General features: G+C 39.4%; 1 protein-coding gene across 1 annotated transcript in view; it reads left to right on the top strand.

Annotated features, from left to right (window-relative positions):
- Positions 1-16,358, top strand: part of plekha6 (pleckstrin homology domain containing, family A member 6) — a 141,869-nt gene that overhangs the window by 105,692 nt on the left and 19,819 nt on the right. Inside the window, exons 16-21 of the mRNA XM_034586810.1 lie at positions 1,660-1,771; positions 1,892-2,031; positions 3,263-3,430; positions 4,379-4,454; positions 4,722-4,825; positions 5,655-5,813. Of these exons, the coding sequence (XP_034442701.1) occupies positions 1,660-1,771; positions 1,892-2,031; positions 3,263-3,430; positions 4,379-4,454; positions 4,722-4,825; positions 5,655-5,813 (759 nt within the window). The remainder of the gene's footprint in view (positions 1-1,659; positions 1,772-1,891; positions 2,032-3,262; positions 3,431-4,378; positions 4,455-4,721; positions 4,826-5,654; positions 5,814-16,358) is intronic.

Here is a 16,358-nt window from a genome sequence, read left to right as displayed (position 1 = left end):
GTAGAGCTGCCGCTCCATTGAGGCTAGGCCTCACCCGTAGCAGCCTGGGTTTGAGTCCGACCCGCGGCCCAGTGCTGCATGTCTTCCCCCACTCTCTGTTCGCCCCCCTTCACAGCTCACATTTTATCTCTGTCCTCTCCAGATAAAATAATAAAAAATGTAAAACTTTATTAAGACATAATTCTTTATATAGGGTGAATTGGGTAATCTGGGACATTTGTTAATGTGGGGCACCTAAACTTCAGTCTGTTTATTTTCTGTTCTAACAAAATCTAGTCAACAAGACTTTTACTGTAGGTTAGCATGGATATCATGTGACTGAAATCACTTGACTTCATGGGGGTGATGTCACAGAAAGGGGTGGGGTCAATCAGAAGCCCCCTCTCTTGGAATTGCATGACAAGGTCAATGAAATAAGATTCTAACAAGTTAAATGTTAAGGATATAAATCTGTCATGAATTAGACAATGTTCTTGATTGTTATCAAATTATGTTTTTGATGAATTCAAGCAACAAAATATGCATTGAGTTGTTGAAAATGCGTTTTAGGCTGTTGTTATTTTAAAATTTGTTTAGCTGTCCCACTTTATCAAACATGATTGATAATGTGGGACAGCATGCTTTGGGCAATCTGGGACAGTCATTTAAATACTCTAAATGGGGAAATATGCATTTAGGGACTGAAGTTAAAAAAAGATAAACTAAATAGATGTAGCATATGGTCTGCAGTTGTCAGACAGGAGTTGATGGTAAATACAGTCTGTCCCTGTCTGTTTAAACTGATAGACTTGTTAGCTAACTAGCACATAATTAGTAAGCTCTCTGGGAGGAGCCCAGATGAGTGGCAGTCCTGTGGTCTGCAGCCATTGGTTTCACCAAACATGTGGAGAAGACAATGGGATGATCGATGATTATGGTCTCTCACCTGCAAGGACTGTTTGTTCACTGAGTAGCCCCAATAGAATGGAGAATTACAAATTTGTAATCTGTTATTGTTGCTTGCTTTTGCTTGAATTTTACTAGATTTAAAAAAATGTTACACACCTTTAATAGAATATTTAAAATAAATTGTATAGTTTCTTTATTTAGAGGAGGGCTTTTTTTTAAAGACTAATACAAGTCTTTAATTTTTTTGGCACAAAGAACAGGTAAAAGCTCTGAGTATAATATCTCCATTCTTTTTTCGAGTGTGTCTAATGTGTCAGAATAAGTCGCAGAAGTCAAAATTGCAAAAAATGTCCCAGATTACCCTACTATTTTTTCCCAGATTGATTATAGTGTGGTACATTTTTGTAGAAAATGTAAAAGAAAAGGTTGCTTGGGGTATGCTAAGATATTGGACTAATTACGGTGTGTTAGCATTACTGCTAATGACAGAAACTATTACTGTTTCAAGGGTCATTGTTATTATAGCAAAAATATTTATTTCACTTACCTTTCGTGTTATCTAACCATGTGAATAGTTTCAGTTTTATTTGTTCAGAAAATTCTGCCTCCACTACAATTGAGATGAAGAAGTCTGGTTTGTTGCTTCTGTAGAAATGAAAAAGTACATTTAGATACTTGAACAACAACATCTCCAATAGAACAAATGTCCTTGTTGGTCTGTATCAATATCCCTTTGATACTACTCTGTCTATCCTGGCTTTTTGTTTGCAGAGTGAACTTGTGCGGAGGCACATCCAGAAAGAGTTTTGGAGAGTCCAGGATGTTTTGGAAGGACTGCACAAGAATAACTTATCCAGAGGTACTGACACAGCCAAGCACCGAGGTAACACAATGGAGCTGGAAAATAATTACTTTAATTCAATGGAAATTCCAATGGCCTTATCATGTCAATTCTAATGATTCAATCCTTACCACCCCTCCTCCTTCTATTTCTCTTGGACAGTGGCCAGCGGTGCATCAGGCTCCTTTAGCACAAATAGTCCAGCCAGTCCCCTGAGCTCAATAAGCCTCACCAGCCCACTCAGCCCCTTCTCCCCAGTGCCTGGCTCCCACGTCTCCCCCAACAAACAGCTGGGCCCGGAGGTAAGCACCGGACACACCCAGCTGGGGACAAACCCCAATTCAAAAGCCGGAACAAGCCTATGCACAGACACTAGAACCATGCTTGAAGTGCATAGAAGATCAAGACCTAAACCTCGTCCCAAGTCATGTACAGTACCTAATTACAAATCTGGCACTAGGCCTAGGTGTAGACCCAGAAGTTACAGAGAGTCTGAAACAAGCCTGCTTGCAGAGAGTATAAATTTCAACCATTGTGAAACCTTTCAACACACCTTTCTTCAGCCCTCCCTAGCTTTCAAAAACCATTGGGAATCCTCTGCTAGATTAGATCCTGTGATAGAGGAAACAGACCTTAACATCAAATGTAGAGCAAATTTTAACCTTGACCAACCTAGGTCCAGCCAGCAAAGTCTAGCCAGAATCAGAGCAGGAGAAGAGCTCAGATTTCTTCAAGTTCAATACCAGGACTTTGAATATACCAATCAACATTCATACACAGTCCAAACCCAATCTGACCTTCAGGAGACAAAGTGGTTATCCTTAGATGGCTGTATTCCAGAAGTCAGAGTTGGCCTAAGAAAAGATGTCTATCCAGACTCCAACCCACCTCAGCTCTCAGCAAGATACCATAATGGCCTCAGAAACCTGCCCTCCAAGAGATGCTTTTCTATGCCTGAATCCCAGCTCCTGCTTCTCCACGATTCATTTTGCACTGATGTTTTATCATTACACTGTAGCCAAGATCTCCATGCACCTTCAGTCCTTTGTTTTAGGAGTGCTTGCCCCAAAACCCAAGCCCATTGCCAGCCAGCCTCTCTATCATTGTCTGATGCTGGTGCATGTGCAAGGCCACTTACTTATCCTAACAATCAAAGGAAACTGGGCAGTGATCCTGTGATTTTTGTCATAACACCGTCTGATAATCATTCAGGTAAAGTGTTAATGCAGAGCCATCTTTAAAGAAAACATTATCAACTTTTTAATTAACCTCAACATTCTGAAGCTCTGTTAATTCCCATTCCATTTGTTCAGGTTTGTAAGATTGTAAATAATATTTAACTGCCAGGTATTTCATTGACCATCTGGGGATTTTCGTATCTCACTAAAATCACATCAAATAAGTCCCATGAGTCCTTTCTGCTCTGCACTTTGCCTGTCTTATTATCATTCCTCCTGATGAGCAGCACTCTCTCTTCCTTCTGTCCTTACTCTCCTCTCTTCCTCCCTCCTACCTGCCCTTATGGTGATATAGGAAACTATTCCCCCAAGGCCTCCTCTCCCCAAGACCTATTATCCTTTGGAGCTCTCCCCTACCCATCCCCCCTCCATCCCCCCTTTGCCCTTTGACAGCACCGCCTGGCTACGCAGCTTGTGCCGTGATGATGGTTACCTTGATGGTGAAGATTCTCACATCAGAAAGGTATTTGGGTGTCAATACCTCATCTCACCCAGTCCTAAATGTTCTTCAATGTCATCTTTCCACATTATGAGTCCACCAAAAGCCATGTATCCCTCCAAATCCCACATGCTTCATCTTTCCAGACAATCCACCAATTGCCTCTGAATATCTTTGTCTCAATAGCAGCCTATTTTTATGCTCAACAAAATTTGTACGTAATGGTGCTGCTTAACTGTTATAATGTCAGGTACATGCTGTAACAGAAAATCTTTGTAACTAAATAAAGGATATCAGATCAAAATGCACTACATTTGCATTGCAGGGCAGGGAAAGAGCAGCAGGGTTCTCTACAGCCAGTAATGTTTAGTAATGATGTAGTCATGCTAGTTAGTTACCTGTCACCCCAGGAAGCAGCACTATTAAAGTCATTACACTGGTCACTACAAAATTATGTGGTGTCCATTTCCCCCCATAGTGTCTATTTGGACAAGGATAGAACATGTATTTATGCCATCCAATACTATATCATGTCTGGCTGCAATCTGTGCTGCATTTCTGTAGTATAGCAGTTAATAATCAAGGAGCAAGGGTGTTCATTTTGGGCTCTCAGGTTTTCTCTGTTCCTTTGAAGTACAGCATTGTAGAGGTGTTTGGTGAAAGTTGGCCTCTTTCAGAAGCTCAGAGACTGAATCCACCATTCTCTGCAATTCCACTGAAATTAGATGATTTTGGTCTTACATTTTATAATGCATACTGGTCAGGTCATTACTACACATGCTAACCCCTAACCCATATGCAATGTATTGTTTCTGCTATTACAGGTGTAACAGGCATTTTAAAATGATTCTCCAATCAGTACCCTTAATAACACATTATTGAATGCATTCTGTTTAATCAGCAGCTTTGGATGTTCCCTGAAATTTGTCACAACCTTTGGGTTTGATATTGATTACATATTTCATATTGCAGCTCCAGGTTGGTGAACAGAACACTCTCACTGATATGCAGGACCTGTTCCAGGAGAGGCAATACATCATGAATAAAGGTGACAACCTTAGCCCAAGTTTCGATGTGATACCACCTTGGTTCCTTTGAAAGCTGATAATCATAGTTTAGCAATTTAGTCCTGGGTTAGTGCACAGAACCTCATGGAGCAGAGTCCACATTATTCTGTCTTTTGAGGTATGATTATATCACCAAATTAACTGAGAGTGACAAGATATGCAAACATTTCCTCATTGTGTTAGCACTGATAATTAAGCTCCTTCATCATTCAAATTTTTCTGAATGTATCTCTCGTGTCACTTGCCAGTTGGCATTGTTCCTCCTAGAACCAAGGCCCCCATTGACGAATTACACAGCAGCTCTACTGAAGTGTCTCGGCATTTTGGCAGGGTGCGGAATGGAATCTCTAGGGTATGTTTACCTAAACTACATGTAAATATTATCCAAATACAAGTTGCACCTATCTAAACCACAGTGCACAGATGTTCAGTCTTAAGCCTTCAAACTAAATTCTGTATGGAAATCTATGTCAATATGTAACCAATGTACACTAGAAACAAAAAACATAAAATAAATAAATGAAATTGACAAATTGTCAATAAAATGAATCACTGGATCACTTGAGCTTAGTTACTTACGACATACGAAACCATAACATTGTGATTACCATCAAGTATGTTTCTCATGATCAAACTGTGATAGCTCAGTTCAGAAAGTAATTCAAATGTAGTTATAAGTGATGCCATAGTTAAGAGCTTACATTATGCTCAGATAAGAATTAAGTAACACTTGGGTTTAAAAATGTTGAGTTTAAATGCTTTCATTACACCCAGTTTGATTAGCTATTATCTGTGAATAATCGTAAGAAAGATGCATAATTAATCAAGCAAGATTTCTTTGATATTTCACGATCAGTAGATTTTAATTTAATGGTTTCAAAATTATTTCAGCATTGAATGGAACATGGTTATTACATCAAAAAAAATAAGACCAAAACGAATGGAAAGAAATAGGACTGAACCTTGGTAAACCACACACATTGTGATGGTTTGCTTTGATACATAGTTGCAAATAACTTATGTCATTGAGATGGGACTTGAACCTCTTTGTCTCAGAGACCAATGCAGTTGACTGTCTATGTAGTTGTATGGTGGACTGTGTCAAAGTGACTACTAAGCTCCAACAGAACTAGGACTGAAATCTTTTCTAAAGGTGTTACTATGTCACATATTTTCAACAGGAACGTCCAAAGAGTGCTGTGTTTCCTGCAGAGATGAAGTCAAAGATGAGCATAGAAGAGCAGAATGAGCGAATCCGCCGCAACCAGAGCAGCTCTGTCAGGGAGAAGAGGCGGAGCCTAAACCTCTCAGGTGGCCAGTCTTCAGCCAACTACAAAGTGGTATGATCAATCATGTGATATTAGAAGCAAAAACTGAATGTTTCACTTGCTCATACCTGTACTAACTACTTGCGCATTCATACTGTCATGTACAAACACACACACACACACATATATAAATAATTTATGATTATTATACTTAGTTATATGCAGTAGTGTCGTGGTGTCTGGAGAAGTGGGTATTCTTAATTAAAAATTTTTTTTAAAGCAGCCCATCCAGCAAAGAATGAATGTCGGGTTATAAACATTGACATGTAAAAATACACTTTCAATAGTATTAATAGTATATAAAATTATATATAAAATAGTATTTCAATCGGAGCGAAGGTGTGATCTAATTAGCATGTGAATAGTAAGGAAACATAGGATGAGCTTGACAGACATGCAATGTCTATAATGTATCATCAGATGTATCCTGAAAATTGTATCACTGATTACAATCATTATAGCATACTTACTTACACAAGGGAAATAGGATCCCAACACCAAACACCTGCCTCTGATTGGCTTGCTCTGATATTTGTATCCAAACTTAGCAATTAGAGGCAGAGTAAGGCGGGTGATGCTTTCGCTCTCCTGGGAAAAATTTGGCTTGCAGGACACTACTGTATGATGTGTACAAAGGCAATTTAAAAGTGGGTATGCATATTGAAAAATGAGTGGTAATACACCATATATGTAACGGTTGTGTTTAGGACCCAAATACATCACAATATACAGTAGGGTCGTTGGAATAGACCATAAAGGCGTCTCTCAGCGGACACAGGGAAAGTCAGGCAGGTGATCAGAGAGTTCAGTTCAGTAACAGAAATCACTGGGGGTTCTGGCTGAGGATGAAAGGGCGTCAATTTCATAGTTTGATTTACTGACGCATTGACCAATACATTTGGTCAATGCGTCAGTAAATCTAATTATTGCTGTCTGTCTACTATTTTTATTTAAATAAATGGAGTTTTAATATACTATGCATTTAGTCAAAAGGGTGTGTGTTTACATTTTCTAGGACAGCCAGGCCTTCATCATTTGTGTGTGCGCATGGTCTGAGGAAGTTCTAAATTTGTTCGCAGAGTACGAACAAATTTAGGTACGAACATATTGACGAATCCCATTTGTGCGTCAAACGTACACACGGTTTAAGCACAGATTTGTGCGTATGCACTGTTAGTAAATGAGGCCCATAGTGAGAGCATGCTTCAGATCTTGAAAAGCTATGTGTCATCCATCCACGAGAGGGGCTGAATGCAGTGCGGCATTTCGCAAAACAGAGTCCAAAGTTGCATACTCAAAAATCCAATGCCTGCAATAATTAGCCATCCCTAGAAATGAGAGCATGTGACCTCAGGTCGGCAAAATTGCAACTTAGCCAGTGACGGTCTGTGACCACACTCAGCCAGTCTCTGCGGGAGCAAAACAGAGTCAGTTCGGCAAGCTTCTTTTGTCGGAGAAGCTACTAGGAGATCATCTGCATAATGCAGGAGAGTGGAGTCCCCTGGCAGATGGAGATTGTTCAGGTCTCTCTTTACTGCTGCCGCGTACACTGTAGGGCTCTCGACAAAACCCTGTACTAACCATCGCGATGTGTACTGGAATACTTAAATGTGAATGCAAACAGATACTAGCTATGTGGATGCAACGGTATTGATGAAAAAGCTGAACATAAATCAATGACTGTAGTGCGTGGAGCTGGATGGTAATGTCTGGCACAATCGGAGCTGTAGGGACTACTATGTTATTAAAATCTTGCAAATCTTGCACAAACCTCCATTCATCTGGGCGATTTGCTTTTGGGATGGGTAAAATGGGTTTGTTACATGGGTTGGTGGTTTGAACCAGCACACCTTGATCCAATAGAGATTGAATGACACCTTCTATTCCTGCAATTGCTTTGTGAGGCAAATTGTACTGTCTTATCATTGGTAGCTTAGCATCATGCTTGAGTATGACTTTATGTTGCAGAGCCGAATTTACAAAAACCACATGATTTTTATGTCTGGCCCACAAAATAGATGGAATCTCTTAAAGTTCTGATGGCGACCCATACTGTTTTGGAGGGGATGGCTTATGTACAACAAAAGTGCTTTGTGGGAACTGAGTGTGCTCACTTAAAGATACCATGTACAGTTCCTCACCCAAGTGTGTTATTGTTTGAGGAGCTGGTACGGCTTATCAGGGAGGGTTAAAAACAATCCATCTGGGTTGTAATGAATGGTAGCATGCAGTTTACAAAGTAAATCTCTTCCCATGAGATTGATTGGACTCTTATCAAATATTATAAAAGAATGCTGCACATATGAACCTTCAACACTGACTGTAGTTTTATGTGATAGGGGCTCTGTATTAGGAACCCTGGAAATGCGTACATACATGCTCAGCAAATTTAGTGGCGATAGTTGCTCCACTATCTACCAAAATCTCAACAGTACTACCATTTATTTGAATTGGCATCATTTGATCGCTAGACGGAGCAGTAGAAAGTTGAATTGTTGCTGCTTGAATGGGAAATGATTGCTCTGATCCTGTCTCCCCATGGCCTACCTATGCTTGATTGTAATATGTGGGTTGCACATTAGCAGCCGGTGGGGGTGGTGGATGAGCATGATAGACTGTTTCTGGGGGGTCCCTTGTTTGACGACCCAATGCCCTGCTTTGTCACATTTGTTACTGTACTGTTCACCCCCCTGTCGTGATTGGAATTGATTGTTTACATGCTGTAACATTTGTTTAGGTTTGGAGGTGGGACCTCATTCCTGTATAACGCCATTATTTTATTTATCGTTCCCTTCCAGATTTTGGTGTTCCAATCAGAGATTGACAGTTTATAGGTTGCTGCCACTTATGGCTTCAGATTTTGTAAAAAAAATTTAACAGCAAAAAGTTGATTTTCTTCCCATTTTATTCCAGCATTGCTATCCCATACTTAATAAATAAATAAATAAATTCAGGCACGGACTCTTTTGGTTCTTGGATGCAGTGAATCACCTTTGAGAAATCATTACGCTGTTTTAGCTTCACCATTTAACCAATCAATCAAAGTTTTGGTTGCAGGCCATTGACCCTCCTCTGTTGCTTCAGGGGAAAAAAACTCATCTTTACATAAGGCCCATTCAGTGCTATATGTAAAAGTGATCAGCTGTTGAACATCAGGAATTAGACAGTTGTAAACATGCTTGTTTCAACCATATCCAATACTTATCAGTGCGAGTAATTGGATTGGGAGATTTTCTTGTCATATTTTCTTGGCATTAATTGAATGTGATTTTGACATATCTGGCAAATGGGTTCTTAAAATGTCTAATTCATGCGTATCTTTTCTTGTCAACATTTTTGATTTGGTCCTCATAGTGTCTCGTCCTCTACCCTAGCGGGAGTAATTTGGGGATTCAGAATAACTCTGCATGCTCCAGAATAGCACTGTGCTCTGTGTTAAGCTCCTCTTTCTGCAGTGTGGCTCTGTCCCTCTGATTCTGAAATCTTGCTGCTGTCTTCTGGGGCTCTTGCACCTGTTACTCTTTTTGCTAGTTCCGCAGCTTTTCTTTCTCTTTCCCTGTCAGCCCTATCTTTCTTTTATTGCCTCACTCTTTTCTTTGTCCTCTCTCACCCTATTCTCTTGTTTCTCTTCTGCCTGTCTCAACTGCCTGTCATTATTGTCTGCCTTCTGTCTGTCCCTATTCTGTGCTGTTTGTAATCTTTGTTCTTCTAGAACTGCCGCTGCATGTAGAAAAAAGTCGTCATTCTTCTTTGCCTGTGATAAGCTGGTTTGTTTAGTTACATTAGCAGCATAAAAAGGATTTGTATTATTTGTATTTGACAGTTTTGGATAAATTGAAACTACTTTCTCACTTTTTTGTTGTTCTGACATTGGCAATCCGAGAGCATTTAGGATGGTCAGTGTGGTGAGAGGGGACTGGAATATGGAGCTGCACGGAACCGAGATTGGTCTGCATTTCCCTTGGCTGGCTAGTGTCAATGATGGCTGGATGAAGTATCTGTGCTAGATCTACGTAGTAACTGGATAGGATCTGGTGACGTAATGTGGGGAAGACAGGAGAGGGGCTAATGATGCTGGCTGGATGGATGGTGCTGCTGTGGCAAGAGAGTAGTTATTGACTAGTAATGCATGATATTAGGAAAACATGAAGTATCGTTGTTGAATATTGCGATGACGATATGACTTGTGATAAATAAACAAATGCTTAAGTATACAGTGTTAAAGTTTGTCTGCTTTAGTTTCATTGATGACATAAACCCAATACACTAAGTGGTAAGACACTGACATTTTTTTTAAAGTATTATTTACATTGTAACAACATGGTTTTATTGAAATAATCCCACCTGGCTACGGACGCAGGGACCTAGGACAGCTCCAATGCCAAAGGTGGAAGGCGGAAAGCCGGGTCGGGGCAGACACCCAGGGAGCCATGCATAGCTCCACTAAGTCAACTGACAGAGATCATTTGGCGTCTTTTCATACATGTTTGGACTGTGAAAAGCTTTTTATTTTTTTATTACTGTTTTTAGCGGCTCTGTCAGTAATTTACTGCTCCTCTCTGTGCCTCTAACATCCGCGCTGCGACACGTGTCCAATCACAATGATTGTTTGTGTGAGTGTGCGTTACTTTTCCCTCTGGTTCTGGGACTATCATAAATAAGCTACGCAATTCTTTTATATAATCAACCGCTCATAGTGATGAATTTGACCCGGGACAAACATGATCATTAGAAGTTTCCACAGTAGAATTTAGTCGAGAGCAGTTGGAGCAAGATTTGACGGAGCCCTCTCGAAATTATGTTCTCTCTCTATTCTCTTCTTCCAACAATGATTAATTGACTGAAAAACCTGATGATCTGAATATCTTAAATTTATTATCTAGGGCAGCAGGGCTCCATCTGATTGGCCAAATATATTGACATGTAGAGCGTGAATGCATGGCACATGGAACACTATTTATCGCAGTTCAATCAGTCTTGCGATATGTATATCGCGCATTTTGATATCGCGATGGCGATACATTTTCGATATATATTGTGCAGCCCTATTATTGACTCATGGAGAAAAAATATTTGGGTGTTGGGGAAGGGAGGGGGTGGGAATGGGGAGGGAGGCAAGGATAGGCCAGTGGGAAATGAAGTAGGAGACTGAGGTACTTGATTAGCATGTGATGAGGCAATATGAGGTACTGGATGGTGCTCGTCTGCTGTTGTGTTGGCCGGAAAACAAAAGGGGGGAGCAAAAGCGGTACTGCTACGAGCGGGTGGAGGAATAGAAGACAAAGGGATGATGGGAACAGAAGGATGCATGTGCTACAAAATGTAGCAGTGGCAAAAACATTTACCTAAATGGATGGGCCAAAATGCTGAGCTAGTTAGTCTGCAGGTGTGGTTGGATTGGGAGGGCAGCCATTTCTAGCAATAGTGCCTGCACAGAAGATGCAGACATGCAGGAGGTAATTTTAAAGAGTGCATCGCAGGTGGTTGAAGTCGCTTCACATTACAGTTTGCCATTACCCATTAACACACATTTATACAGTGTTCTCTCTGATGTCGTCACGTACCCCTTGGGCGAGAGCATAGAAGTGCAAGCTTGTGCACTGTGTGCCCTTGAACGTGAACACAGCTACGGTCTGAGGATAACACAGGACATTTAGGCTAAAAACATGGTGTAAATGACGCAGTTTCTGGTCCTATAAACTATCGCTTTAAGGATAGGATGAAAAAATGAACAGATAACGTAAAGTAGAGTGAAAAGAGTGTGTTCCATTTGAATTTATTCCTTTGACATTGAGGATGGCAGTTACACTGAACCAAGATTAGTTTGTATTTCTCTTGGCTGGTTGGCGTTGATAATAGATGGGTGAAGGAACTGGACTACATTGTGTCAGGCAAAATGCAGAGAAAACAGGAGAAGGGAAATGAACTGACAAAGCTGGGTGGTGGTTCTGCTCTGGATAGAGTATGATATTACCACGAGAGGATAGAGTGTGAGTCATTGAGAAAATGTGAGAAAAGTTTAATAGAGCATTACCAAATGTAAAAGCAGTGTACGTCTTGTCATAGTTTAAACTCTGTCTTATCTAATTCAAAGGATGTGGCAGACATCAGAGTTAAACGCATGTTGAGAATAGCAAAACTATCCAATCCATTTAACATGAAATACACATTCAATGTTTACACAAAGTTGTCATAGTTAGACATGGGACTTTATTTACTCCTTCAAATGTTACAAGTGTTGAGTGGCACAGCCCTAACAAAGCACACACTCATCTGACGGATAATAATAATTACAAAATACATGGACATGTTGTTCAATAATGACGACATTAAGTTAGTGTTCCAGATTTGCCTTGTGGCACGTTTCATGCTAACAGCACACCTGACACAGTTCAGCAGGAACTGCTGTGAAACACTCTCCAAAATATGTTATTTTATACCTGAAATGTTCGGATGCTTAAATAATCTGTAACATTTTGGAGAAAGGTGGCATGAACCTGCAGCCAGAAAATAGTCTTAATCAGGGGTCTTCAACGTTTTTCAGGCCAAGGACCCCCAAACTGATGGAGAGATGTAGCAGGGATCCCCTACTATATACTGTATATTGTATAAAATTGTGTTTTATATTAACCTGGGCCTAGTGCCATGTATAAACATAGCTACCCTGTTATTGTGCATTCAATACTAAGCTATTCAAATAATACACAGGTTCATATATTCACAAATTAAGGATTTCACGCTTCATCGAGACAAAAGGTGACATCCCGAATTTAAGAACCACTGTAAGTGATATGCAAGCAGCATATATGGCACAAGAATTTACGTTTTGGCTGTGGAACATTGAAAAATGACTTGCAGGAGAGAGATACATCAACCTATAAAGCACTGAGCCATCTGCGCCAGCAAGAAAAACAAATATTCCAGAAAAACTGGAATATTTGGAAAATAAATTGAGACAGAATAATATAAGGATCCACCAGATAAAGGAGGAACTTAGGAAAGGATATGGTGAACTTCATAACAGAGAAACTGGAAATCCCAGCAGAGCAACATAATGTTGTTGCAGTGCATCGATCACATCAGAGGAAACCTACACACAGTGGGACAACACCATTCTCAATTGTAGTAACATTTTTGTCATGGGACACTCGTCAAAAAAGTCCTGATGCGCATTTGTAAAGAAAGCTTTGAATACTCTACAAGGCAGTTAAAATTTACTTTGACCAAGACTATTCATTGAAACTACAAAAAGAGAGAAGTCAATATTCTCCAATAAGAAAAGAACTGTAAGAGAAAGGAGTGAAATCACATCTGATCTTCCCAGCAAAGCTACAAGTTTGTGGAGAGGCCAGGGAGGCAGCCACAGCACTCTGCGCTGAAGGCACCATTAGCGGGGCTTCACATCTGCTGGGGCAGGAAAATCTGAGACCCAGGCCACACTTTCTCAGCGGAGGAGACACGAGAGAGAAAAAGGACAGCTGCAGACCTGCTGAGGAAGCTGGGATGTAAAACTTGAGTATAGCTCCAAAGCTATCGTGACAGAGCCTTTTCCAGATACCTACACAAATGCAAACAGTACACACACACATGCGCACATAGTGATATTGTGAGTGAGCGAAAGAATGCAAAATGAAGGACTGGCAGACTAGTATCTGGGCATATACTTTGAGGACGGGAATGCTTTTTGGACTTGTCATTTGGACTTTTTCTTTTTTCCTATCTTTTTTCTTTCTTTAGACATAATATTTAAAGAGAAATGTTTTTTTTAGAAACATAAATTATTGAAGGAGCTGTTTACGTGTTTAAAAAGTATTAAAAGTCGTATGTACTATTTGTTTAAATGTGAGTAAGTGTAGGAAAACCTGATAAATATGATTGTTAATTCACTAATGTGATGGAAGTTTTCTGGAAGCTGGTGAAAGGAGAACTCAGGCAGCAGCTGATGTCTTATGCAGAATAATGTAATGTAGGCTTGATGCATCAAGGAGACCAGAAGATGCAACATTATGCAGATGCTAACAGAGTAACATGAGCAATTTTCACACCCAAGTCTGAAGATGTCTCCCACAGCATCCCAATTTATGTCCCTCATCTTGCCTCACCCATCCCAATGGCACATCCACGAAAGCATGCATACCTAACCTTTACGTCTAGCCACTGATGAAATACGCAAAAGAATTGTAGTTGGTGCCTCTCTAACTGGGCATCTGAATTAGATCTTATTTATTACTATTTACTGCTTGTTGGCTCTTTATCTATAACCTGACCTTGGGTACTGCTTAGAGAGAAGGGAGTATCTGTGGAATGAGTCAGGCTGTACTCTCCTCATGGGGAAGAGATTTACTGTATGAGAATGATCAAAAATTCTATCATAACTAAGATAACGATACATTTATTATGAGGACTATAAAACAATTGTCTTCATAATCTCACTGTACTTTTCTCTAATCTTTACAGATGTTGCTTCTAAAGAAGGAATATACAACTTAGAATAAAGATAGGAAATTAGTTTTTTTGTTTGGTTTTATTTAACTTTTTTCTCAATGAGATAATTAATCCCAAGGGGCCTGCCAAAAATGACACCACAAGGAAGTAATATAGTAGTGATGAAGCAAGTAATGTAGAGGAAGATTAACCTTTATAGGAAAGAAAATTAATAGAGAAGCTGTTGCAACCCTTTTTTTTTTAGATAGTAGACTTAGATTCCTATTTATGATAAGGGAATCTGCATTCACCAGGCAGTCTTATAGTGACTGCCACCTGCGGAAGTCATTGTTTTGTTTTGGTATGTTACTTGTATGTTATCCACTTATTCAGATGACTGTCAATTGATGTTAAACATCTAATTAATAAAGAGACCAAACAATTCTTCGATGATGCAGAATAAAATGGAAAGGTAGATGTTATGATCCGGCTCGCTATGAAAAAGGTGGCCACATAAAACCAGATGTTTTTGGTATATGAAAGTTGTTTAGTTTATTTTTAAACATGGTTTTAAGATTGAAGGACAATGCATGTCATATGAATTAACCAAAAAACAAGCAACAAGGTGCTATTTCAAATATGAAAACAAATATAACAAAGGGATGACTCTTAACAAGAGCTATCTTGAGTAAACCAAAACGAAAAACTATACTCATTAACAAAACAAGAGTTTCAAATCAAAAGTCATAAATTCTCTAAAAACACTTCTAGTCTGACTCTCAGACAACATCAATTCTTAATTCAAACACGATCTCAGGAGCTGTTCCCACAGGACATACAGCTGCCCCAACTGACACAGCTGGGCATAATTTATACTGTTAAAGATTAAACCAGAAGTATAATTTTTAAAAGTTAAACAAGACATAGCAGAAGACTTAGTAAAATATTATCAGCAACTTTAAAGTCCTGACAACAATTTGCAACCTCAAAATAAAATCACAGCATGTTTAACTGAATGCAAACTTGACTCTGCCAGTCACATCTGATGAAATCAGCTCTGGTAGTGATGTTTTAACATGTTTTTTTTTAAAATGTTTTTAATTTACTACTATAAAACATTGATTCTTACTTTGGATTTGGAAAAAACCTTTGATAGGAATTAGAAACCTGTATCAAATTTGACTTCCATGACATCTTTATCAATTGGATTCAAGCAATGTATAAACATCAATAGAACGTGTCAAAGCTTATGGGACCCTGTCATTCAGCTTTGCTAAAACAAGCAACAAGAACACCCATTATCGTCTCCAATTTTTGTATTTGTATTGAACTCCTGGCCGCATATATAAGTGTGACCAACGAAAGAGAAGGAGTGAAAAAAGCCGGGGAAAGTCATAAATTGGGAAATCAATTGCTTTTTTGATGCATCGTGATGTGGATGACTCTGTATCGATGCAGAGACAGATCATAATCGACCATATTTTCCACTACGTAAATCTTTTTGCAATGTCCTGCTGCTGTATAATTATAACCCACTGCTTCAGGATCAGGACAGATGTATATTAAAGGTCTGGTCGTCTTTTACCGTGTCAGAGTCTCCTGTATGAGTGTCCTCCCTCCTCTCTCCTGCTGACCTGCGCTCACTTTACACTTTACCAATAAACACAGGCACTAATCAGAAGTTATTAAGACCTGAACATTACTAACATTTACGTAATGTTTGTTGATTCACTCACTATAGCTTATGAGGCAAGTATTTAAAGTGATAAGTAATTTTTTTCTGGAATGAGAAAAACATGGGACTTGCCCTCCCCAATATGAAGCATATCTTACCATGCAGCTCAAATGCCATTAATACCCACTTGATTAAATGATTATTCTTAAACTGGGTGGAGGTTAATAGAGCAGTAGGATAAATGTGTTGTGTCTAAATAAAAACAATACCCTTCTGAACAGAAAGTCAACAGGGGACACAAAAAACAGACAATAAACAAAGTAGAAATACACTGGACATCTGGAATAGAATTAAGAGATACTGTGAAATGATGACCTAATAGCGTACCTGTAACGATTCTCCAAATCCAAAATTCAGTTAGTTGCTGTTGTGTTTCTTCCTGTGGTTTCCCTGTGTGC

The sequence above is a fragment of the Hippoglossus hippoglossus genome, chromosome 5 (assembly GCF_009819705.1).
Source record: "Hippoglossus hippoglossus isolate fHipHip1 chromosome 5, fHipHip1.pri, whole genome shotgun sequence".
NCBI lineage: Eukaryota > Metazoa > Chordata > Actinopteri > Pleuronectiformes > Pleuronectidae > Hippoglossus > Hippoglossus hippoglossus.
The sequence above is the reverse complement of the archived record's forward strand: the minus strand, read 5'-3'. Positions and strand labels throughout refer to the sequence as shown.